The sequence below is a fragment of the Pogoniulus pusillus genome, chromosome 4 (genome assembly GCF_015220805.1).
Source record: "Pogoniulus pusillus isolate bPogPus1 chromosome 4, bPogPus1.pri, whole genome shotgun sequence".
NCBI classification, from domain to species: domain Eukaryota; kingdom Metazoa; phylum Chordata; class Aves; order Piciformes; family Lybiidae; genus Pogoniulus; species Pogoniulus pusillus.
The window spans coordinates 44742985-44767977 of record NC_087267.1 but is presented as its reverse complement, the minus strand read 5'-3'; the positions used below and the strand labels follow the sequence as shown (position 1 = coordinate 44767977).

At 49.5% G+C, this 24993-nt stretch overlaps 1 protein-coding gene across 2 annotated transcripts in view; it reads left to right on the top strand.

The window, feature by feature from the left end:
* Nucleotides 1-24993, top strand: part of PLXNA4 (plexin A4) — a 611173-nt gene that overhangs the window by 571465 nt on the left and 14715 nt on the right. For both annotated transcript variants that reach the window (XM_064142725.1, XM_064142727.1), the window contains 4 exons: nt 9315-9418; nt 12718-12817; nt 16090-16280; nt 22323-22492. In XM_064142725.1, the coding sequence (XP_063998795.1) occupies nt 9315-9418; nt 12718-12817; nt 16090-16280; nt 22323-22492 (565 nt within the window). The remainder of the gene's footprint in view (nt 1-9314; nt 9419-12717; nt 12818-16089; nt 16281-22322; nt 22493-24993) is intronic.

The window sequence follows — 24993 nt, the reverse complement described above, 5'->3', positions numbered from 1 at the left end:
CAAGCCTATGAGTGAAGCAGACATCACCATTGTTTCCTTTTCACAGCCTGTCATCTAATTCCTCTCACTAAAATATCCCAGCTAGCTTCCAACTAGCAAAACCCCACAGAAGACAGCTTGGTCCATACTGGTCCAGACTTCTTCATGAGCAGCTCTTGGGCCATTGACCATAGAATCACAAAGCCATAGAATTGTTTTGATTGGAAAAGACCTCCAGGATCACTGGGCCCAACCATTGACCTACCACTGCCATGCTCATGAAGCCATGCCCCAAAGTGCCATCCTCCAGGATCACTGGGCCCAACCATTGACCTACCATTGCCATGCTCATGAAGCCATGCCCCAAAGTGCCATCCTCCAGGATCACTGGGCCCAACCATTGACCTACCATTGCCATGCTCATGAAGCTATGCCCCAAAGTGCCATCCTCCAGGATCACTGGGCCCAACCATTGACCTACCATTGCCATGCTCATGAAGCCATGCCCCAAAGTACCATCCTCCAGGATCATTTGGTCCAACCATTGACCTACCATTGCCATGGTCATGCAGCCATGCCTCAAAGTACCATCCTCCAGGATCACTGGGCCCAACCATTGACCTACCATTGCCATGCTCATGAAGCCATGCCCCAAAGTACCATCCTCCAGGATCATTTGGTCCAACCATTGACCTACCACTGCCATGCTCATGAAGCCATGCCCTAAAGTGCCATCCTCCAGGATCATTTGGTCCAACCATTGACCTACCACTGCCATGCTCATGAAGCCATGCCCCAAAGTGCCATGTCTACACTTCTGTTAAAACATCTCCAGAGATTTTGACTCCACCACCTCCTCGGGCAGCCTATTCCAATGCCTGATCACTCTTGCAGGAAAAATTTCTTTTCCTGATATCCAACATAAATGTCTGGTGGCACAACTTGAGGCAATTTTCACTTGTGCCATGAATTGATAGCGGAGAGAAGGAGAAGGAAGAGAGGAGAGGAGAGGAGAGGAGAGGAGAGGAGAGGAGAGGAGAGGAGAGGAGAGGAGAGGAGAGGAGAGGAGGAGAGGAGAGGAGAGGAGAGGAGAGGAGAGGAGAGGAGAGGAGAGGAGAGGAGAGGAGAGGAGAGGAGAGGAGAGGAGGAGGAGAGGAGAGGAGAGGAGAGGAGAGGAGAGGAGAGGAGAGGAGAGGAGAGGAGAGGAGAGGAGAGGAGAGGAGAGGAGAGGAGAGGAGAGGAGAGGAGAGGAGAGGAGAGGAGAGGAGAGGAGAGGAGAGGAGAGGAGAGGAGAGGAGAGGAGAGGAGAGGAGGAGAGAGGAGAGGAGAGGAGAGGAGAGGAGAGGAGAGGAGAGGAGAGGAGAGGAGAGGAGAGGAGAGGAGAGGAGAGGAGAGGAGAGGAGAGGAGAGGAGAGGAGAGGAGAGGAGAGGAGAGGAGAGGAGAGGAGAGGAGAGGAGAGGAGAGGAGAGGAGAGGAGAGGAGAGGAGAGGAGAGGAGAGGAGGGAGAGGAGAGGAGAGGAGAGGAGAGGAGAGGAGAGGAGAGGAGAGGAGAGGAGAGGAGAGGAGAGGAGAGGAGAGGAGAGGAGAGGAGAGGAGAGGAGAGGAGAGGAGAGGAGAGGAGAGGAGAGGAGAGGAGAGGAGAGGAGAGGAGAGGAGAGGTGAGGAGAGGAGAGGAGAGGAGAGGAGAGGAGAGGAGAGGAGAGGAGAGGAGAGGAGAGGAGAGGAGAGGAGAGGAGAGGAGAGGAGAGGAGAGGAGAGGAGAGGAGAGGAGAGGAGAGGAGAGGAGAGGAGAGGAGAGGAGAGGAGAGGAGAGGAGAGGAGAGGAGAGGAGAGGAGAGGAGAGGAGAGGAGAGGAGAGGAGAGGAGAGGAGAGGAGAGGAGAGGAGAGAGAGGAGAGGAGAGGAGAGGAGAGGAGAGGAGAGGAGAGGAGAGGAGAGGAGAGGAGAGGAGAGGAGAGGAGAGGAGAGGAGAGGAGAGGAGAGGAGAGGAGAGGAGAGGAGAGGAGAGGAGAGGAGAGGAGAGGAGAGGAGAGGAGAGGAGAGGAGAGGAGAGGAGAGGAGAGGAGGAGAGGAGAGGAGAGGAGAGGAGAGGAGAGGAGAGGAGAGGAGAGGAGAGGAGAGGAGAGGAGAGGAGAGGAGAGGAGAGGAGAGGAGAAGGGAAGAGAAGGGAAGAGAAAAGAGAGAAGAGAAGAGAAGAGAAGGGAAGAGAAAAGAGAGAAGAGAAGAGAAGAGAAGAGAAGGGAAGAGAAAAGAGAGAAGAGAAGAGAGAAGAGAAGAGAAGAGAAAAGGGAGAAGAGAAGAGAGAAGAGAAGAGAAGAGAAGAGGAGAAGAGAGCAATATCAAAACACAACTCCCCACCATTATCTAGTAGAAAAGCCTTGCCATCATCAATATAGTCACAGACTTCTTCAGCACAGCAGCTAACAAAGTGGCAGGAGCAGTGTGAGGCAGGAACAAAGCAATATGCACGTCCAGCCACAGCTGCAACCCAACCTCCTTTGCAAGAGAACATGTTGGTTGGCACCTGGCATCCTTCAGTGACAGCAAAGGGAGAGCAAAAAGCACTGCTGGCCTTTGGGAAGCCCCACAGAGCTCTCAGAATCAACCTGCCCCAGGCTGAAAGCTCAGAACTACAAAGGCAGCTGGATCAGCCTCGCCAGCCCATGCTAAACAGTAGGTCAGAGCAGATGATTGTAATCTGGCCTTGAAATGGGTAGTTTTCTAACCAGCAGCACCATTTGCTATTGCAGTTACAATTTCCTGGGCTTTCTGTCCGTGCTAAGGCCAGATTGCTCACAGGGAAGAAAGGAAACAAGCTAATGAGTTGTTTGGAGTTGTTAAATGCAGGGTAGCCGCAGGCAGAGTGACTCCTGTCAGCTGAAAGCTCTTATTTCAGACACCCTGAGGTTACATTTTAGTCCAAACCCCAAATTGCAGCCCTCTGAGTAGAGGCTTCTTTCTACAGCAGCTATTTTTGTTATTATTACTTTTTAAAGCCCTCACCATCGCTCAAGTACCTGGACTTTGGGAAGGCATTGGGGTGAAGATCACAGAACAGGGATTTGGCTTCGTGCTGAGTCATTCTCTCTTCTCTCAGTTGTTTTTTAGAAGGGACTGCTGAGGTGATGGAAGCTAGGCTGAAGATGAGCCAGCAGTGTGCCCAGGTGGCCAAGAGAGCCAATGGCATCCTGGCCTGCATCAGGAACAGTGTGGCCAGTAGGACAAGGGAGGTTATTCTGCCCCTGTACTCAGCACTGCTCAGGCCACACCTTGAGTGCTGTGTCCAGTTCTGGGCTCCTCAATTCAAGAGAGATGTTGAGGTGCTGGAAGGTGTCCAGAGAAGGACAATGCAGCTGGTGAGGGGCCTGGAACACAAACCCTATGAGGAGAGGCTGAGGGAGCTGGGGGTGTTTAGCCTGCAGAAGAGGAGGCTCAGGGGTGACCCCATTGCTGTCTATAACTACCTGAAAGCACATTGTAGCCAGGTGGGGTTGGTCTCTTCTCCCAGGCAACCAGCAACAGAACAAGAGGACACAGTCTCGAGTTGTGGCAGGGGAGGTCTAGTCTGGATGTTAGGAGGAAGTTGTTGGCAGAGAGAGTGATTGGCATTGGAATGGGCTGCCCAGGGAGGTGGTGGAGTCTCTGTCCCTGGAGGTGTTGAAGCAAAGCCTGGCTGAGGCACTTAGTGCCATGGTCTATTTGACTGGCTAGGGCTGGGTGCTAGGTTGGCCTGGATGATCTTGGAGGTCTCTTCCAACCTGCTTGATTCTGTGATTCTCTGATTCTACTCGGTTGGCTGCCTGCCTCTCCGTGCTGTCTCCTTGTGGACCAGGTCAGGTGATCTTTCACTGCCTTGCAAACTGTTCAGTGCTGGGAATTGGAGTTCAGCCTTCAGGAGGGTGATGGTTTGGGTGTTCTCTGCCCCACCACACTTAGGAAATTACCCAGACTAGACTCAGCTGGCTCTGGAAATTGAATGAAGTTTTTATTTCCAGCTTAGAATCATAGAATCATAGAATCAACCAGGTTGGAAGAGACCTCCAAGCTCAGCCAGTCCAACCTATCCCCCAGCCCTATCCAGTCAACCAGACCATGGCACTATGTGCCTCAGCCAGTCTCTTCTTGAACACCTCCAGGGATGGTGATTCCACCACCTCAGTCCTTTCTTCACCTCAGAATCCCCAAATGGTGAAGGGTGGTAGGGATCTCTGGAGATCATACAGTCACAGAATCAACCACGTTGCATTACCAAGTCCAACCCTAAATCTAGAGCTACCAAACCCCACTAGACCATATCCTTTACATTTCATAGAATCATAGAATCAACCAGGTTGGAAGAGACCTCCAACATCATCCAGTCCAACCTAGCACCCAGCCCTATCCAATCAACCAGACCATGGCACTAAGTGCCTCAGCCAGGCTTTGCTTCAACACCTCCAGGGATGACAACTCCACCAGCTCCCTGGGCAGCCCATTCCAATGCCAATCACTCTCTCTGCCAACAACTTCCTCCTAACATCCAGCCTAGACCTCCCCTGGCACAACTTGAGGCTGTGTCCCCATGTTCTGTTGCTGCTTGTCTGGCAGAAGAGAACAACTCCCACTTGGCTACAGCCTCCCTTCAAGTAGTTGTAGTCTAATTTGAGGTGCAGGAGGACATCTACTCATCTCCCATCTCCTTACAGAGTCATTCCCTAGCTAGATGTTGTTACAGCTCAAAGAATCAAAGAATGACAGAACCACAGAATAGTTGGAGCTGGAAAACACCTTTGAAGCTTGTCTAACCTATTCTCCCCCCACCGTGGGCAAGCAGCCCTTTGTCAAAAACTCCTGGAATTTCCTTTTTCTCAGTCAAGTTGAACAGAAAGGTTGTTTCTTAGGGAAAAAAAAAAAGGAGGGGGGGGGGGAAGGAAGGAAAAAAAAGGAGGGGGGGAGAGAAAGAAGTAATTCCTGCATGCAATAAAAAGATACACTATCTGCTGAATGAAATATAAAGGCTTCACAGCAGCTGTCTCCTGAGTTTGCATTTACCACTGCTCCTGATTGGAAGGCTTGATAAAGATAATGGGATTTTTTACCTCCTCCCCCCCCCCCCCCCCCCCTCTGCCTCCTTCTCTCTGGAAGGTGGAAGTGTAACAAATTGGATTGGAGCATGTCTGTCCTTTGTGCTGGCTGGCAGCGGAGCTGATGAGAAAGGGGACAGGGTGCTGCCAGCGAGGACAAAGCTAACTGCTTCCACTTAGCACTCTGCATATGGATGTCAGGGTCACCTTTCCCTCCTTGGCACCCTCCCTGCCTGTTCCTTTGCTCCAGCCATTGCATTTCCTTTTGGATCAATTGTGCAGTGCTCCTGTGACAGGAGGAGAAGTTGGAGGCTCGCAACTGGGTGTCCTTCCCATGTCGTTGCTCAGATGCATGACTAAGTGGTTTGGATTTGGGCAGGGCAAATGGGTTGCAAAACTGATGCCAGATGCTCTGAGCCATGGTTATGGAGTCTTCTTCTCTGCAGGCTTTCAAAATCTGCCTGGCCCAGCTCATGTAGAGTCAGGCTGGCTTCTCCTCTTCCTCCCATGGCTCCTTTCTGCAGGAAGGGCGAAGGAAAGGGCTTGGCAATCTCCTGTGTCTGTGCAGGAGCACAAAGGGCTTGAAGTGACATCCCTCCCTTCACATACATCCCGTGGCATCATCAGCTTCCCTGCAGCTGAGGGAAAGCTTCTGCTTCTCTGAGAACCTTGTCCAGTCCTTGAATGCAAACCAAGCACTGGATGAGGAAAGCCAGACCTACCCTTCAGGTGAGAGCCATGTGCCACACTGAGAACCTGTCCATCTCTCCCAAAACACTGTATGAGTGTGTGTCCCCCTCCAGTGACTTGTATGGAGAGAAGAGGACCAGTGGAAAGTGCAGAACACTGAAGGAAGGAGATCAAAGAGACACCATCCTCAAGAGACCATGAAAAAGGCACAGTGATAGTAGAATTGGCTTTGGCACTCTGTGGAGCACTTTGTAAGAGGGCAATTTGCAGCCCAGCCTAAACTTCAGCATTTTATGCTTTCCCAAGCAATGCCTGGGACAGGTTGAGCTTCTGAAACCCCGTTCCAGGTGAGAATGAACAGCAAGCATCATACATGACCATCAAAGGGGATGTCCAGAATCATTTTGGTTGGAAAGAAGCTTTAAGATCATCGAATGTTATCTAACTACCAAGCCTGGTGCTATGTAGATGAGGTAAGAAGCTGGAGTAAATGCATCATAGAATCATAGAATCAACCAGGTTGGAAGAGACTTCCAAGATCAGCCAGGCCAACCTAGCACCCAGCCCTAAACAGTCAACCAGACCATGGCACTAAGTGCCTCAGCCAGGCTTTGTTTCAACACCTCCAGGGACAGTGACTCCACCACCTCCCTGGGCAGCCCATTCCAATGCCAATCACTCTCTCTGCCAACAACTTCCTCCTAACATCCAGCCTAGACCTCCCCCAGCACAGCTTGAGACTGTGTCCCCTTGTTCTGTTGCTGCTTGCCTGGCAGAAGAGCCCAACCCCACCTGGCTACAGCCTCCCTTCAGGTAGTTGTAGACAGCAAGGAAGTCAGGATCAGTGCTTAGGTGACATAACCTTTGCTTACTCTCTGAGTATCTCCAATGGAAGTATCACCCAGCAATCAACACAGCAGCTGACCTCTTCCTGCTAATTTAAATGCATAATAAAGCCAAGGGTAGTTTTCCCAATACATTTTAATTATGTGATAAGAAAACTGCTGAAACCAAAGGAAATTTGCAACCATCCTTGCATTTTTATGTTAGGAGGAATAAGCAGGGGTAGCAGGTGATGCTTTCCTGGCCAAGAGTTCATTTTAATTAACTCCTGCAAGAGAAGAGACTTTCTGCTTTGGCTCTGGCTAAACTGTGTGTGACTTGGTCACTGTGACTGGGACCATGACCAAAATAAGCTTTGGATGGTCCATGTTGTCTGTGGTTAAGCTACAGCATTCCGTGGTGTCACCAGGTGCTATTATGATTGGACTTGATGATATTAGGGCCTAGAGAATAAATCTTATGAGGAGCAACTGAGGAAGCTAGGGCTGTTTAGATTGAGGAAGAGGAGGCTGAAGTGAGACCTCATTGCTGTCTAGAACTACTTCAATCATAGAATGATAGAATCATAGAATCAACCAGATTGGAAGAGACCTCCAAGCTCATCCAGTCCAACCTAGCAACCAGCCCTAGCCAGTCACCTAGACCATGGCACTAAGTGCCTCAGCCAGGCTTTGCTTCAACACCCCCAGTGACAGTGACTCCACCACCTCCCTGGGCAGCCCATTCCAATGCCAATCACTCTCTCGGACAACAACTTCCTCCTAACATCCAGCCTAGACCTCCCCTGGCACAGCTTGAGACTCTGTCCCCTTGTTCTGTTGCTGGTTGCCTGGCAGAAGAGACCAACCCCACCTGGCTACAATGTCCCTTCAGGTACTTGTAGACAGCAATGAGCTCTGCCCTGAGCCTCCTCTTCTCCAGGCTGCACACCCCCAGCTCCCTCAGCCTCTCCTCACAGGGCTGTGCTCCAGGCCCCTCACCACCTTCATTGCCCTTCACTGGACACATTCCAGCACCTCAACATCTCTCTTGCATTGAGGGGCCCAGAACTGGACACAGTACTCAAGGTGTGGCCTGAGCAGTGCTGAGTATAGGGGAAGAATAACCTCCCTTGTCCTGCTGGCCACACTGCTCCTGATCCAGGCCAGGATGCCATTGGCTCTCTTGGCCACCTGGGCACACTGCTGGCTCATCTTCAGCTACTCTCTACCAGCACCCCAAGGTCCCTTTCTTCCTGGCTAGGGATGTTGTGGAGAGGCTGCTGCTGGTCTCTTCTCACAGGTAACTGGAGACAGAACAAGGGGTAATGGCCTCAAGCTTTAGGTTTACATTGGCCATTAGGAAAAAGTTTTTTCATGGAGAGAGTGGTCAGGCACTGGAATGAGCTGCCCAGGGAGGTGGTGGAGTCTCCCACCCTGGATGTGTTTAAGGGTAGTTAGGGATATGGCTTATGGTGAATCTTGTGGAGTAGGGGTATAGGTTGGACTTGGTGATCCTGAGGGGCTTTTCCAACCTGGATGTGCCTGTGATTCTGTGAGTAAAAGTCTTTTCCAACCAAACTGATTTTATGACTCCATACACTTCCCTTCTCCTGGCTGTGCCATAGCCAAGTTTCTGAGCCCACTGTGGGGAAAGCTCTGCCAATTCTCCATTCTGCAAGATCTGAGCAAAAGGTGGTACCCTGAGAAGTCAGAGGGTGCATCAGCCCTCCAGTAGGAAAGAACCATTGAGCATTTTGGAGTGGAAGCTAGAGAACTGCATGTGGTCACAAACTGGAGCCCTTCTGCCCACAGACATGCTACTAAAGGGTCATAGAGATTATCTGCTCCCCAGAGCAGAGTGGTGGTTTCATCTCTGACTTTTCTCCCTGTTGTGCAATTACTGTGCTCAAAGCTAAAGGCTCCCTGCTGTCCATCAACTCTGGATTTGAGTAGCAGCAAGTATTGCACTAATGGAGATGAACTAAGCCAAACACAGGTGTCTGGTGCAGTGCTGGACCAGACACTGCTCTGTCCAGAGGAGTCCTTTCTCTGGCTAGGTGATGGAGGTTAAGTATATCTCAGGTATCAATAAATGCTGTGTCTATACCACTAAAAGAAAGAGGGCCAGGAATGAGCTGCCCTGACAAATGTATTTAGTTCTGTCCCATGGAGATGTTTAAACTGAGTCAAGGATTGGTTAATCTTGGAGAAGGCCACACTGAAGCAAGAACAGAGGCAGGGAGTCAAGAAGCATGAACAATCAAGGTACTAAAGCACCAGACCATGCTCTGTTCTTCTCTGCCAATGGATCAGCATCTTTCTGGTCATTGTTTTATTCACCACTGTGTATTGCTGGGCCCTAGCTTTGGACCTCTTGTCTCTCTAAGCAGCTGTGTTATGCTCTGATTATTGTATGGTGTTGCTCTTTAAAGGGGTGGCTATTTCCTGTGCAAAAGCTGTTTGGTGACAGCAGTGTCATTTTATCAAGGGTAAAGAAACCACTCTGGATAACCTAGAACTTGACTCCAAATTTGCCACATTACCTGAATCATCTCCTTGGCCCTTTCATGGTTCATCTGTCATCTCTTTCCCTCTGGAAGGAGGACTCTGGGCATTTGTGCATGTGAGAGAGAGTGATGGAAATGACTGACACTCTGCTACATGGCTCCAGCCTGCACATATGTGATGGACACAGAGCTCTGCTCTCTATCTCAGAGACTTTGCACAGCAGACTTGAACATCCCTGTTCTCCTTACAGAGTGGCGACAAGCAAGCGGGGCAAGGATGATCCTTCAGGATGAAGACATCACAACCAAGATAGAGAATGACTGGAAGAGACTCAACACTCTGGCACACTACCAGGTAACTGTGGGAGAGGGTGGGTAGAATGCAGATCACCTAAGAAAGTCAGGAGAAGGGCAAAGTGTTCTTTTTTTCTATGATACAAGCAACAGCTGAGTGGGTAAAAAGTTGGACAGGGCTCCAGTTTTGGATCCATCTATTCTGTTGACATCTATCTGTGGCTGACCTTGAGAATCATAAGAAAGGGTTAAAGATGTCCAAAAATATCTTGCACAAGTGAATAGATGTCATGGAAAAGAAATGGAATTTTGGTCCAAAGCTTCTCTTACTCCTTTCTCACCTTGCCAAAAGAGGGGGAAAAAAAGAAGGAAGAAAGGCAGCTCATTAAGTTTAATCCAAAGCTGACAATGTTGTCATTTCCTCCATCACACCCAGGCCATCTCTGTCTCTTAACATGACTTTCTTTTCTTTCTTTCATTTAAGAGCTGACCTGAGGAGGCAGGAAGCAACAAATTGAGAAAGAAACCAAACTTCTCACTTCAGATTGACTGAAGCATTGCTGGCTGTCTCCAGAACAAGTTTTTTTTCAGGGAGAGTGGGAATGTTTTCTATTTAATTTCACCCACAAACTGGCCAATTTAGGGTTTTTCCCTCTGCTTTTCCCAGTTTGCTGCAGGCAATGAGCTCCCAGCTATATGCATAAGCTGTGACAGAACTCAGCTGCCAGGGTGTTGGCCTCTATATCATTAAGCCTGGTTGGCCTGAGACACGGAGCATACTGAGACAGACACTGTTGCCTCAGTTTCCCCCTCTGAAGTGTGGGGCTAAAACTACAAAGAGGCAATTATTGCCTCCCATGATTGCTGAGGAGCTATTTAATTAGCCTCCACAGTGCTTTGAAGATGAAAAACTCTATGCAAGTGCTAATTATTATTATTATTACACAGACAAGAGCTAGAAATTGTTCACATGGATTTTTTTTTCACCCATCTTCTTTTTGTGATGTCTTATTTATGACAGATATTCCTAGTATGGCACCACTGGCTTGTTAACATTTCTGATATGGGACCCACACAAACCTTCTTGCTGTAGAAATGGAAAGTCTGATCTAGTTGATGATGTCTCTGCTCATTGCAGGGGGGATGATAGAATCATAGAATCAGTCAGGGTTGGAAGGGACCACAAGGATCAGCCAGTTCCAATCCCTCTGCCATGGGCAGGGACACTCTACACTAGAGCAGGCTGCACACAGCCTCATCCAGCCTGGCCTTAAACACCTCCAGCCATGGGGCCTCAACCACCTCCCTGGGCAACCCATTCCAGCCTCTCACCACTCTCCTGCTCAACAACTTCCTCCTCACCTCCACTCTGAACCTCCCCACCTCCAGCTTTGCTCCATTCCTCCCAGTCCTGTCACTCCCTGCCAGCCCAAAAAGTCCCTCCCCAGCTTTTTTGTAGTCCCCCTTCAGATCCTGGAAGACCACAAGAAGGTCACCTGGGAGCCTCCTCTTCTCCAGACTGAACAGTCCCAACTCTGGGGGCTTGGATTGTAGCAGGGGAGGTGCAGGTTAGACATTAGGAAAAAAAAGTCTTCATTAAAAGCATTGCCAACACCCCTGCCATCCCTGGAGGTGTTTCAGGCCAGGCTGGCTGAGGCTGTGTGCAGCCTGCTCTAGGGGAGGGTGTCCCTGGGCATGGCAGGGGAGTTGGAACCAGATGATCCTTGTGTTCCCTTCCAACCCTGCCTGATGAATCAATGTATAGAAGCCTGGAGTACCTACAGAGGAATCCCTCCCTTCAGGTAGTTGTACAGAGTGAGAAGGTCTCTCCTAAGCCTCCGCTTCTCCAGGCTAAACAGATTCAGCTTTCTCAGATGATTGTTGGAAGATTTGTTCTTTAGACCATCCAAAAGCTTTGTTGCCCTTTGTTGAACATACTCACAGTATCACACACAGTATCACAGTATCATCAGGGTTGGAAGAGACCTCACAGATCACCAAGTCCAACCCTTTACCACAGAGCTCAAGGCCAGACCATGGCACCAAGTGCCACGTCCAATCTTGCCTTGAACAGCTCCAGGGACGGCGACTCCACCACCTCCCCGGGCAGCCCATTCCAGTGTCCAATGACTCTCTCAGTGAAGAACTTTCTCCTCACCTCCAGCCTAAATCTCCCCTGGCACAGCCTGAGGCTGTGTCCTCTCGTTCTGGTGCTGGCCACCTGAGAGAAGAGAGCAACCTCCCCCTGGCCACAACCACCCCTCAGGTAGTTGTAGACAGCAATAAGGTCTCCCCTGAGCCTCCTCTTCCCCAGGCTAACCAATCCCAGCTCCCTCAGCCTCTCCTCGTAGGGCTGTGCTCAAGGCCTCTCATCAGCCTCGTTGCCCTTCTCTGGACACGCTCAAGCATCTCAATGTCCCTCCTAAATTGGGGGCCCAGAACTGAACACAGCACTCAAGGTGTGGTCTAGCCAGTGCAGAGTACAGGGGCAGAATGACCTCCCTGCTCTGTCTGACTGCTCTCCAGCCACTCTGACCCCAGCCTGTATCTCTGCATGGGGTTGCTGTGGCCAAAGTGCAGCACCCTGCACTTGGAGCTATTGAACCCCATCCCCTTGGCCTCTGCCCATCTGTCCAGGCGGTCAAGGTCCCGCTGCAGAGCCCTTCTGCCCTCCAACTCAATCACATCTGCCCCCAGCTTAGTGTCATCTGCAAACCTGCTGATGACTGACTCCATGCCCTCATCCAGATCATCTATGAAGATGTTAAAGAGGATGGTGCCTCAGTGTCCTTTTTGGAGCAAGTGGCCCCAAACCAAACACAGTATTTAATGTGTGGCCTCAGACAGTGGTCCTAGTGTCCAGACTATTGCTGATTCAAGCCAGGATGCTGTTGGCCTTCCTGGCCACCTGGATATACCACTGGTTCATATCCAGACAGCTGCTGACCAGCACCCCCAAGTACCACAGATACTCACACCATGTTTTTCTTCTTTACAAGCCTTCCCCTTCTTGATGATTGAGATAGCTCAGATGGTTGTATTCCTCCTATGCTCTTGTTTTAGACAAGAGCTTCTGTGGATAAAGCCAGTGCCAGCTTTGCTGAGGTGAATGCAAACACTCACATGTCATCACTAGACTTTCAGTGAGGACCTGTAAAGAGCAGTAATTGTCTTATTGCCCAAGAACATGTTCTAGTGGTTAAGAGAAGAACCACTATAGAAAGCATTTGAAGCTTTGGTTCAAAGCTGATGTCCACCCTACAGTGACAATGGTTTACACCTCAATTTCTGCTGCTTCAATGTCATGCTCCTCAGTCAGATTTCAGATGCTTCTTGACAATGTCTCTTTTTACTCTACAGGTGCCAGATGGATCTGTGGTAGCTTTAGTCTCCAAGCAAGTCACTGCCTACAATGCAGTCAATAACTCCACGGTCTCACGGACGTCAGCCAGCAAGTATGGTAAGGATTTGTCTACTAACATGGATTGAGAGAGCACTGGACAAGATATCCCAAATGTGATGGTGGTTAGAACACACTGAGCACCACCAGAGAAGGTGATAGGCAGATGACTAGTTGATAAGATTGCTCAAGGGACAGCAGGAGAAAAGATTTTAGCCATATAGTACGTTGGCATCTGGATCAAGATGTTAATGCAAGTGGTTTGGATTGCTTTTGGGAAGAATTTCTCCTCATTCATTAGTGAAAGAAGTCTGTATCATTGTCTGCCTATGTTCTAGATCACTGAATCTCACTCTTAGGGTTTGCACAGGGCAAAGGTCTGCACACTATATGAGTGCAGTCATCCTGGTGGACAATGACCTTAGAGTATGTTCTGCTGTGAAGATGAATCTGTGGTGCAGATGGACAGAGAGAGTGATTGGCATTGGAATGGGCTGCCCAGGGAGGTGGTGGAGTCACTGTCCCTGGAGGTGTTCCGGCAAAGCCTGGCTGAGGCACTTAGTGCCATGGTCTGGTTGATTGGACAGGGCTTGGTGCTAAGTTGGACTGGATGATCTTGGAGGTCTCTTCCAACCTGGTTGATTCCGTGATTATGTGAAGCTGGTGAGGGGCCTGGAACACAAACCCTATGAGGAGAGGCTGAGGGAGCTGGGGGTGTTTAGCCTGCAGAAGAGGAGGCTCAGGGCAGAGCTCATTGCTGTCTACAACTACCTGAAGGGACATTGTAGCCAGGTGGGGTTGGTCTCTTCTGCCAGGCAACCAGCAACAGAACAAGGGGACAGAGTCTCAAGCTGTGCCAGGGGAGGTCTAGGCTGGATGTTAGGAGGAAGTTGTTGTCAGAGAGAGTGATTGACATTGGAATGGGCTGCCCAGGGAGGTGGTGGAGGCACCATCACAGGAGGTCTTCAAGAAAAGCCTGGCTGAGGCACTTAGTGCCATGGTCTGGTTGACTGGATAGGGCTGGGTGCTAGGTTGGACTTGGAGGTTGATTCTATGATTTTATGATTCCATAACTGTGTGCAAGTTATGTCTATGCCTATGTATAATAGACATATCTTCCTCTGGTGATGCCAGGTGGCAAATCAAACCATCTCTAATGTGCAACCAAAGTGCTGCAAAACAAAACCATCCTCCCACCTGGATGCAGATGTCCTGTCAGTTGGTGCTTATTTTGTTTTATGAAAGCATCTCCAATCCTTCTCACTCCCTTTTAGCTTGAGGGAAGTAGAGCTGCTTAATGTCCAGAGGAAGCCCCTTCCTCGATCTCCAAGGACATGAGCAATCCATCAGACTTCATTAATATTCATCCTCTTTGCAGTGTTGTTGCAATTACTGAAAGACACAGTGACCTTTGGAAAGGAAGACTTGGGGGGGGGGGTTAATTCCTGTTGCATTTCTTTAATTCTTTTGCCATTTGATTTTTCAGGAGGAGGGAGTGGGGAAAAAAGGCAGGGAGAGGAGAAGATGTGGTAGGTCAGAAGTGATTGTTAATTGCAATTAAGAAAACAACATCCAGAGAGAGGAAAAAAAAAAGGCTATTCCATCAGATAATTAATATGTAGAGATTGGTAATGCATTAATGAGGCTGATTCAGATCATGCTGCAGAAAGGTGCAACACTCTTCTGTTAATTAGGGATGGAAAAGACTATATGCAGCATCTCTGGAAGGTCAGGGAGAGGGGAATGCCTCATGCCATCACTCAGAGGCAAAGGGTGGTAAAATCTAGAGGCTAAAAGTGTCCTTGGAGAGGAAATGTTGCAAAGCGACAGCGTCACAGAATGGTAGGGGATGGAAGGGACCTCTAGAGATCATAGAAGTGTAGAATGATAGAATCAACCAGGTGGGAAGAGAGTTCCAAGCTCAGCCAGTTCAACCTAGCACCCAGCCCTAGCCAATCAACTAGACCATGGCACTAAGTGCCTCAGCCAGGCTTTGCTTCAACACCTCCAGGGATGGTGACTCCACCACCTCCCTGGGCAGCCCATTCCAATGCCAATCACTCTCTCTACCAACAACTTCCTCCTCACATCCAGCCTAGACCTCCCCCATCACAATTTGAGACTGTGTCCCCTTCTTCTGTTGCTGCTTGCCTGGCACAAGAGCCCAACCCCACCTGGCTACAGCCTCCCTTCAGGGAGTTGTAGACAGCAATGAGGTCAGCCCTGAGCCTCCTCTTCTGCAGGCTGCACACCCCCAGCTCCCTCAGCCTCTCCTCACAGGGCTCTGCTCCAGGCCCCTCACCAGTTTTGTTGCCCTTCTCTGGACACCTTCCAGTATCTCAACATCTCTCTTGAATTGGACACAGGACTCAAGAGTCTCCCAAAGAGAGTGATTGGCATTGGAATGGGCTGCCCAGGGAGGTGGTGGAGTCACTGTCCCTGGAGGTGTTCAGGCAAAGCCTGGATGAGGCACTTAGTGCCATGGTCTGGTTGATGGGACAGGGCTGGATGCTAGGTTGGCCTGTGTGATGTTGGAGGTCTCTTCCAGCCTGCTTGATTCTATGACTCCATTTAACGCTAATGTGGAAATGTGAAGCCCTTGAGAGCTACAGCCCTTCCACTTGGGAGATGCATACTAATGTCTTTCCAGGGAGGACTTAGCAGCTGAGATTGTCTCAGCCCCACATCAGAATCTGCCTGAGCAGTCTTTCCATATAATGAATGGGAGAGGTCCCTGCTACTAATTGCAGACAGAAGAGGTCTGCTGAAAACCTTCTGTTAGGTGGAATGTCATTAGATATTTCCTTGATGAAATCTGTTCATCTCAGTGAAGTGGTATTAGTGCTGAGACACATAACAAAGTTAGTGAAAGGTATGGAAAACAAGTTTTATGAGGAGCAGATAAGGAAACTAGAGTTGTTCAGCCTGGAGAAAAGGAGGCTGAGGGAAAATCTTATCACTCTCTACAGTTCCCCCAAAAGAGGCTGTAGCAAGGTGGCAGTTGGTCTCCTCTCCTTAGTAACAAGTGATAAGACAAGAGGAAATGGGCTCAAGATGTGCCAGGGCTCAAGATGTGCCAGGGGAGGTTTAGATTGGATGTAAACAAAAGTTTCTTCACCAAAAGGGTTGTCAGATCCTGGAACAGGCTGCCCAGGGCAGTGCTGGAGTCCCCATCCCTGGTGGGGTTTAAAATCTCTGTAGATGTGATGCCGAGGGACACGGTAGAGTGGTGAACTTGCCAGTGCTGGATTAGTGGTTGGGTTTGATGGTCTGAAAAAGTCTTTTCCAAGCAAATTAGTCCTCTGATGCTATTGTGTGATCTCTCTTTGCAGAAAACATGATCCGTTACACTGGGAGCCCAGACAGCCTCCGCTCCCGCACGCCCATGATCACCCCTGACCTCGAAAGCGGAGTCAAGATGTGGCACTTGGTAAAGAACCATGAGCATGGAGACCAAAAAGAAGGTGACCGGGGCAGCAAGATGGTTTCTGAGATCTACCTGACAAGACTACTTGCCACCAAGGTACGTGCTGGGGGTGGGGAAGATGGGGAGAAATGTGGCCCTCTTTTCCAAGGCTGCAAGTGGAACTTACATCATATCATATCATAGAATCATATCATATCATATCATAGAATCAACCAGGTTGGAAGAGACCTCCAAGATCAGCCAGTCCAACCTAGCACCCAGCCCTAGACAGTCAAATAGACCATGGCACTAAGTGCCTTATCCAGGCTTTTCTGGAAGACCTCCAGGCATGGTGCCTCCACCACCTCCCTGGGCAGCCCATTCCAATGCCAATCACTCTCTCTGACAACAACTTCCTCCTAACATCCAGCCTAGACCTACCCCGGCACAACTTGAGACTGTGTCCCCTTGTTCTATTGCTGGTTGCCTGGGAGAAGAGGCCACCCCCCACCTGGCTACAATGTCCCTTCAGGTAGTTGTAGACAGTAATAAGATCACCCCTGAGCCTCCTCTTCTGCAGGCTGCACACCCCCAGCTCCCTCAGCCTCTCCTCATAGGGTTTGTGCTCCAGGCCCCTCACCAGCTTTATTGCCCTTCTCTGGACACCTTCCAGCACTCAACATCTTTCTTGAATTGAGGGGCCCAGAACTGGACACAGCACTCAAGGTGTGGCCTGACCAGTGCTGAGTGCAGGGGCAGAATAACCTCCCTTGTCCTGCTGGCCACACTGCTCCTGATGCAGACCTTCTTGCCTGCAGGAAATGAGAGACTGCTGAAAGGTAGCCAAAGGGGGATGAAGACCAGAAGGGAAGGAGAGTGAGAGGAGTGCTCTGAGTATGTGAAGAAGAAGCTTGAATTTAGCAAGCATAGTCAGAAAGGGGACATTGGAGAACATTGGGGGGTAAAGTACTGAGGGCCATGAGACTGGTGGGGAAAGCTGGCACAGGGCTAGATGCTGGGGTTGTATTTTAATCTGGCTTGTAGTTTGTACCAGAATTGGGCAAATAAAGAACCTGGCAGTTGATATGCTCAGATCAGGTTCCTCATAGTCTGAAATGGGCTTCCCTGCCACAAACCTCTGATTGTTTTGCTACACCTTTCCCAATAGGTCTGCAAGGACTCTTAGGCTGATGGCTTGGCAGGGGATTGAAGTGACCATGTTGTAGCTAATAGGTATCCATCTCCAAGGAGAGGAAGCTCAGTGTCTCCAAACAGGAAATGCAGATTAAGATAGCTGGAGGCTGAACAGGCATATCCTGAACTGAATCTCCAGGCACATCTCACACATCACAACTGGCCCATGGCAAGGCTCTGGAGAGAGAGTAAAGACTGTCTTGAGAATATGGAAAGACCTCAACTGTTCAATTCATGTTCTCAAAAATGCTGGCATCAAACCTCCTCCTACGTGTGTGCTTGCCAGAGCTTGCAAAACCTCTGCAACAGGGCAATGTGTGAGTGTGTAGTGTGGTTGGGAATGCAGCACTGTGAAGAAGACACTTGCACTTATGCTGGCAGGTCTAAAACATACTGCAGTGGCCTTTGGCTCTGGGACAGCTAAAGAAAGTGGCTAAATTGCCACTGTCTGCACAGAAAGAACTCACTGTTACTCCCCACCATGCTGCCTCTTCCCTATAAAGGAGATGGCAGGATCTTGCTGCAGTTTACTCACACAGAATTTCTCAGGCCTTTCATCTTCTTTCATCTCTGACTAAGGCTACCCTCCACTCACCTGTAAAAGTTCTAGAGGACCAGGGGCAAAAGCAGCTGGGTTTACATTTATTTGCTCCTGCACCCAGTGGATGATGGCCTCATGGGAGAATCTTCCATTGGTGAAGAGGCTGCAACAAACTTCTTTTGCACCTCAGCAGGGACTTGGGTGATGAAGCTGGTGAGAGGCCTGGAACACAAACCCTGCGAGGAGAGGCTGAGGGAGCTGGGGGTGTGCAGCCTGGAGAAGAGGAGGCTCAGGGCTGACCTCTTTGCTGTCTGCAACTGCCTGAAGGGAGTCTGTACCCAGGTGGGGTTGGTCTCTTCTGCCAGGCAAGCAGCAACAGAAGAAGGGGACACAGTCTCAAGTTGTGCCAGGGGAGGTCTAGGCTGGATGTTAGGAGGAAGTTGTTGGCAGAGAGAGTGATTGGCATTGGAATGGGCTGCCCAGGGAGGTGGTGGAGTCCCTGTCCCTGAAGGTGTTGAAGCAAAGCCTGGCTGAGGCACTTAGTGCCATGGTCTGGTTGACTGGCTAGGGCTGGGTGCTAGGTTGGACTGGCTGATCTTGGAAGTCTCTTCCAACCTGGTTGATTCTATGATTCTATGTGTAGAGGAAGGCAGTATAGTCAGAGACAGATTTGCTGCAGTGCACCTCTGTGGCCAAATTTCTGTAGCATGCCAGTTACCTGAATACATCCCAGAAGTGGAAAGTTCATGGTAGCTGTGGCTCAAGTGTGGTGGTTCATTGCATTATCTCACTCCATTCTGAGCAGGGTTAAACCAAGCAGTGCTCAAACAACCCAATCTTCTTCTCTGAGGTTCTGACTTAAAGCTTCTTGTCAGGGTCTTAGTAGATACAAACCAAATTTCCTCCCTTTGTGCAAACACCAACTGAGTTTGCCCATCAGAGAGGTCTCCATCACATGCTTGAGTCCTACCATAGAGCTTTACCTGCACATGTGCTGAACAACTCATTTTGCCTCTGTTGCCTGACTCTCCCTGCAGCCTCACTCAAGCTGTCTACATCGCAGTGGGATTTGGACAAGCAGTGCCTTTGTCTTTAGCCCATGGTACATGGCCACCTCCCTGGCATCAGGATAGTTTTATGGATCACACAATGTGGAAAGAAAGTGATGCTCCCCAGAGCTTGAGCCCCAGCTGGTGGAAACCAGCAAGCATTGGACCAGTGCTGATTTATGTTGTCTGGGGATGCGTCCCCTACCCCACCACTGCTTTCTGTTATGGATCACAAACTCAAAACTCAGGGGAGGCTGTTTTTATGGAGATGGCAGGAAAGCAGCTGCAAAACCACCCCAGCAACAGAGAGTGCAGAAAAGATGAAGGTTTATTGTTTCCTCTCTTGGGCTGAGCAATTTTCTTTTCTCATTGTGACTGTTTGAGAGTGGGAAAGAGGAGACAGAGCAATTGCTGGTAATGCAATCTCAGGGAATACTTAGTTAAACTGACAATGATTTTTGTTCTGGTAAATCCTTGACCTCTGAGACCTGAAGTCTTTTTTCCTGAAATCCTCAGAGGTTTTATTTGTGTTCGTGTGGGTGAGCATGTAGAGAACTAATTCCTTCTGCAAGAAACTGAACCTGAGGGCAGCTCTTCCATGTCAGACCAACAAGATCTCCCCCCGGGGGGCCCTTCCTGAGTCAGAGATGTGCTGCAGGGCTTTATCCACCCTGGAGAGGGTTCCCACAGGCAAAAAGGTACCTCTGGTTGTTTCCCAGAGAATAAATGGAGTGGTGAATCAGCAAGAGACAGCAGCCTTCTAATTAAGGGTTTGTTAGAGGTGTGTAAACTTCAGCCACTCTGGTGGAACCTGGTGCTTTGTTTCTAGTAAGGAGATGTTTCTTTCTTTGGGCTGCAGAGGAAGAGGAGGAGTTTATGTATCAGAAGAGGACATTTTGCATATGAAGAAGGATCTTCTAGAGAGCTGATTTCCCTTCAGTTATTTTAGCAGGCGTATAGGCTGGGGACAGAGTGGCTGGAGAGCAGCCAGGAGGAAAGGGACCTGGGGGTACTGATAGATAGTAAGCTGAAGATGAGCCAGCAGTGTGCCCAGGTGGCCAAGAGAGCCAATGGCATCCTGGCCTGCATCAGGAACAGTGTGGCCAGCAGGACAAGGGAGGTTATTCTTCCCCTGTACTCAGCACTGGTCAGGCCACACCTTGAGTGCTGTGTCCAGTTCTGGGCCACTCAATTCAAGAAAGATGTTGAGGTGCTGGAGCATGTCCAGAGAAGGGCAACAAAGCTGGTGAGGGGCCTGGAGCACAAATCCTATGAGGAGAGGTTGAGGGAGCTGGGCCTGTTTAGCCTGGAGAAGAGGAGGCTCAGGGGTGATCTTATTACTGTCTACAACTACCTGAAGGGGCATTGTAGCCAGGTGGGGGTGGTCTCTTCTGCCAGGCAACCAGCAATAGAACAAGGGGACACAGTCTCAAGTTGTGCCAGGGGAGGTCTAGGCTGGATATTAGGAAGAAGTTCTTCACACAGAGAGTGATTGGCATTGGAATGGGCTGCCCAGGGAGGTGGTGGAGTCGTCATCTCTGGAGATGTTGAAGCAAAGCCTGGCTGAGGTACTTAGTGCCATGGTCTGGTTGATTGTCTAGGGCTGGGTGCTAGGTTGGCCTGGATGATGTTGGAGGTCTCTTCCAACCTGGTTGATTCTATGATTCTATGGTTCTATGGCAGGATAAGGTATTCCACCACAGCTCAGCCTGGCAGGGAGCGCTAGTACCATAGAGGTCTAGCATCTTGGTCTACTACATCTGGCTGCTGACCAGATGTACTAGGTGGTAATGAATATGCACATGCCTGCTTAGAATCATTTGGGCTGGAAGGAGTATTCCAAGGTCATCTAGTCCAACCCTGCTACAGTAAGCAGAGACATCTTCAGCTAGATCAGACTGCTCATAGAGTCATTCAACCTGGCCTCGAGTGTTTCCAGGGGTGGGACATCTACCACCTCTCTGGGTGACCTGTGGCAGTACATCATCAATGCCAGTGTAAAAAACTGTCTTCCTTAGATCTAGTCTAAATCTTTTAGTTTAAAGCCATCACCTCTTGACCTGTCACAAGAAGATGTGAAAAAGTGTTGTGGAGGGAGGGAATTAAAGTGGCCAAGTCAGGAATTATAACAAAGGAGAGTTGGTTTATCTTCCTGGAACCCTGCCCCCAAACTGTGTACAAAAGTTAGTTCAGTTTATTAACAGATTCTTCCAAAAGGATATTAGAGATAAATCAAGATATTTAGGGAGTCAGGAAATGGAGAAGGCTAAGCTATAAACACAGCTTTGCCCCACTATCAATCAGGCTGAGCAGAGAATTAAGGGAAAAGCTTACTCAGGGATCATTTGGCAATGATCTCTTGCTGGATTCCTCTGCAGGAGCAGCCTTCTGATGCTGCAGGCAATATCCAATAATAGAGATCCACACCACAGAAGCCCTTAGGTGAGGGGCAGGGCTGCCAAACTCAGAAATGTCCTGAGCACTTCCTCCCAAGTGGGATGGTTGTGGAATGATGCTGCCTTCAGAGTGGCAGGGGAGAGCCAAAACTGCTAGGGCCCCCCAGTCCAGGAGGCAGCCAGGAAGTTGGCTACTGATAGGGTCTGAGAGGGGGGATGGTCCAGTCACAATATGAACCTGTCCTTTGCAGTGGCAGGGGACTCTCAAGACAGGAAGTCTCAAGGCAGGAACCTTTCATAGAATCATACAATCAACCAGGTTGGAAGAGACCTCCAAGACCATCCAGTCCAACCTAGCACCCAGCCCTAGCCAGTCTTGGAATATTACTCTGAAATTCCAAGAAGGGTGAACTTTCTTTTCATTCTTCCAACCTTTGCTCTATTTATCCTTTTCTAGACAAAGTGTCCATTTACCAGTTCTACTGGGCACAAAAACCCAGCCAACCACCAGCCCAATCCCAGCATGGGCTTCCACACAGGACAGCCCACATGCAGAGAGGCACCTTTTGTTGCCCCCCTTCAAGCCTGCAGGGCAGGGAGCAGGAAAGGAGGTTCTCACACCTGTCTTCTTCCATTCAAGCCCACAGAGTGAGAGGGACAAGAAAAGAATTTGGGGCACCCCTGGACAATAAGCCCCCTTAAAGTACTGGAGGACCACAAGAAGCTCTACCAGGAGCATTCTCTTCTTCATCAGCCTTCTGATTATTTTTATGCCATTCTCTGGACCTGCTGCAACAAGTTCATATTAAGAACATCTATATTAATATGTTCAACTCATGTCACATTTAACAGATAAGAGATAGCTCTCATTTTTCAGTTACACTTTCTGCCTGATTCTTTTCCTCAGTGGGGTATCAACATTCAATATCCTTTTCCCACTTGGTGTCTTACCTGTTTCTTTCCCTCCTTCTCCCAACAGGGCACCCTCCAGAAATTTGTGGATGACCTCTTTGAGACCATCTTCAGCACTGCTCACCGTGGCAGTGCACTTCCCTTGGCTATCAAATACATGTTTGACTTCCTGGATGAGCAGGCTGACAAACACAACATACACGACCCTCACGTGCGGCACACCTGGAAGAGCAATTGGTGAGTGAGATGCTCCTGTAGAATCCAGCACCAGGTCACAGTATCTCAGTATCACAGTGTCACCAAGGTTGGAAGAGACCTCATAGATCATCAAGTTCAACCCTTTACCACAGAGCTCAAGGCTAGACCATGGTGAGGGGCCTGGAGCACAGCCCTCCAAGGAGAGGCTGAGAGAGCTGGGGTCATTTAGTCTGGAGAAGAGGAGGCTCAGGGCAGAGCTCATTGCTGTCTACAACTACCTGAAGGGACATTGTAGCCAGGTGGGGTTGGGCTCTTCTGCCAGGCAACCAGCAACAGAAGAAGGGGACACAGTCTCAAGTTGTGGTGGGGGAGGTCTAGGCTGGGTGTTAGGAGGAAGTTGTTGTCAGAGAGAGTGATTGGCATTGGAATGGGCTGCCCAGGGAGGTGGTGGAGTCAATGTCCCTTGAGGTGTTGAAGCAAAGCCTGGCTGAGGCACTTAGTGCCATGGTCTGGTTGATTGTCTAGGGCTGGGTGCTAGGTTGGCCTGGATGATGTTGGAGGTCTCTTCCAACCTGATTGATTCTATGATTCTATGAATAGGAGAGCAGGAAAAAGCCAGGATCAGTGGAGAGAAAAGATCTCTGCAGCTCCTCTCTGCTGAGTCTCCCTGCTGGAGAGAGTCTCCTGGGGAATCACTCCCTCCCCTTCTCCTGTGCAAATAGAGGGACTATAAAAGGAACAGCAGAGGAGAGCCATGGGGCTCCCAGCTCATGCATTTTTTCCCTTCTCCCAGCCATGCTGATGGCAGATCCTCACAGCGCCCTGACATAAAAAAAGAAACCCCATGCACCAAAGAGGCTTTCAACTAATGAAACATTAGCATATTATTAACATTATCTGTGGCACTAATCTGAGGCTGATTGCAGCCACTCAGACTAAATGAGCTGGAGGTTTATTTAAGGGGGGATGGTGGAGGGGGGGAAGGCAGAGTGTGTGTGTGTAGGTGGGAAAAGGGGCAGTCTGAAGAAATCTGTTCTGTCAGATTAAGTTAACTCAAAGGCACATCACAGGCTTCATTAGTCCCAGCTAGGGACATGATGCCACCAGCCCTTCCTCACACCCCTGCACACATATATGTACTTGCTGATCCTCCTCACTGTGCCTGTGTTTACCATCCAAACTAATGCAGAACTTCTCCATGGTGGTGCTGAGTTGATGGTTGGACTTGAACATCACAGAATGCATTGAATTGAAAGGGACCTTTAAGATCATCAGGTGGGGGTCAGTCTCTTCTGCCAGGCAAGCAGCAAGAGAACAAGGGGACACAGTCTCAAGTTGTGCCAGGGGAGGTCTAGGCTGGATGTTAGGTGGAAGTTCTTCACAGAAAGAGTGATTGGCATTGGAATGAGCTGCCCAGGGAGGTGGTGGAGTTTCCATCCCTGGAGGTGTTCAAGAAAAGACTTGATAAGGCACTTAGTGCCATGGTCTAGTTGATTGGCCAGGGCTGGGTGCTAGGTTGGGCTGGATGATCTTGGAGGTCTCTTCCAACCTGGTTGATTCTGTGATTCTGTAATCTAGTCCAACCCCCCTGCAACAATCATAACATCCCCTGACTAGATCAGGTTGCTCAGAGCCCCATCAAGCCTGACCTTGAATGGCTCTAGGGATGGGGCCTCTACCATCTCCCTGGGCAACTTGTTCCAGTGTTCCATCCCCTTCACAGTGAAAAACTTCTTCCTAATGTCTGACCTAAATATGCTCTTCTCTAGTTTAAAACCATTGCCACATTATCCCTTGCAAAATGTCCCTCTCCAGTTTTCTTGTGGGTTCCCATCAGGTACCAAAATGTTTTTCTTCTCCGGGCTGAGCAACCCCAGCTCCCTCATCCTGTTTTTATAGGAGAGGTGCTCCAGCCCTCTGGTGAGTTTTGTGGTCCTCTTCTGGACCCTCTCCATCAGGTCTATGTCCTTCTTTTGTTGAAGGTTCCAGAGCTGAACACAGTACTCACACAGTATCACACACAGTATCACAGTATCACAGTTATCACAGTATCACCAAGGTTGGAAGAGACCTCACAGATCATCAAGTCCAACCCTTAACCACAGAGCTCAAGGCTAGACCATGGCACCAAGTGCCACGTCCAATCCTGCCTTGAACAGCTCCAGGGATGGCCACTCAGGTCTTACCAGAGCAGAAGATTACCTTAGAGGCCATTTCCAACCTTAACAATTCTATGGTTCATCCACCTCATCACTCAAGACATGAGTCTCTGTTCCCAGAGTAAAATATCCCTCTTCCACAACTCTGTCAGGTCTCATTGCCAGCATCTCCCACTTCTGAACTTGGCTGATAGGATCATCTGCATGGAGCTTACCTTACATTGGTTCTGAGATCTTGCTGGTTCACACAGTGGCTTAGGAAAATGTGGTGTCATCCCTCTGTCAGAACATGATAAACTCCTTGCTGCTACCTGAAATGTATCAGACTTGGAGATTAATTTGTTATGGTGCTGTGAACACATGAAGGTAATGAGCAGATGG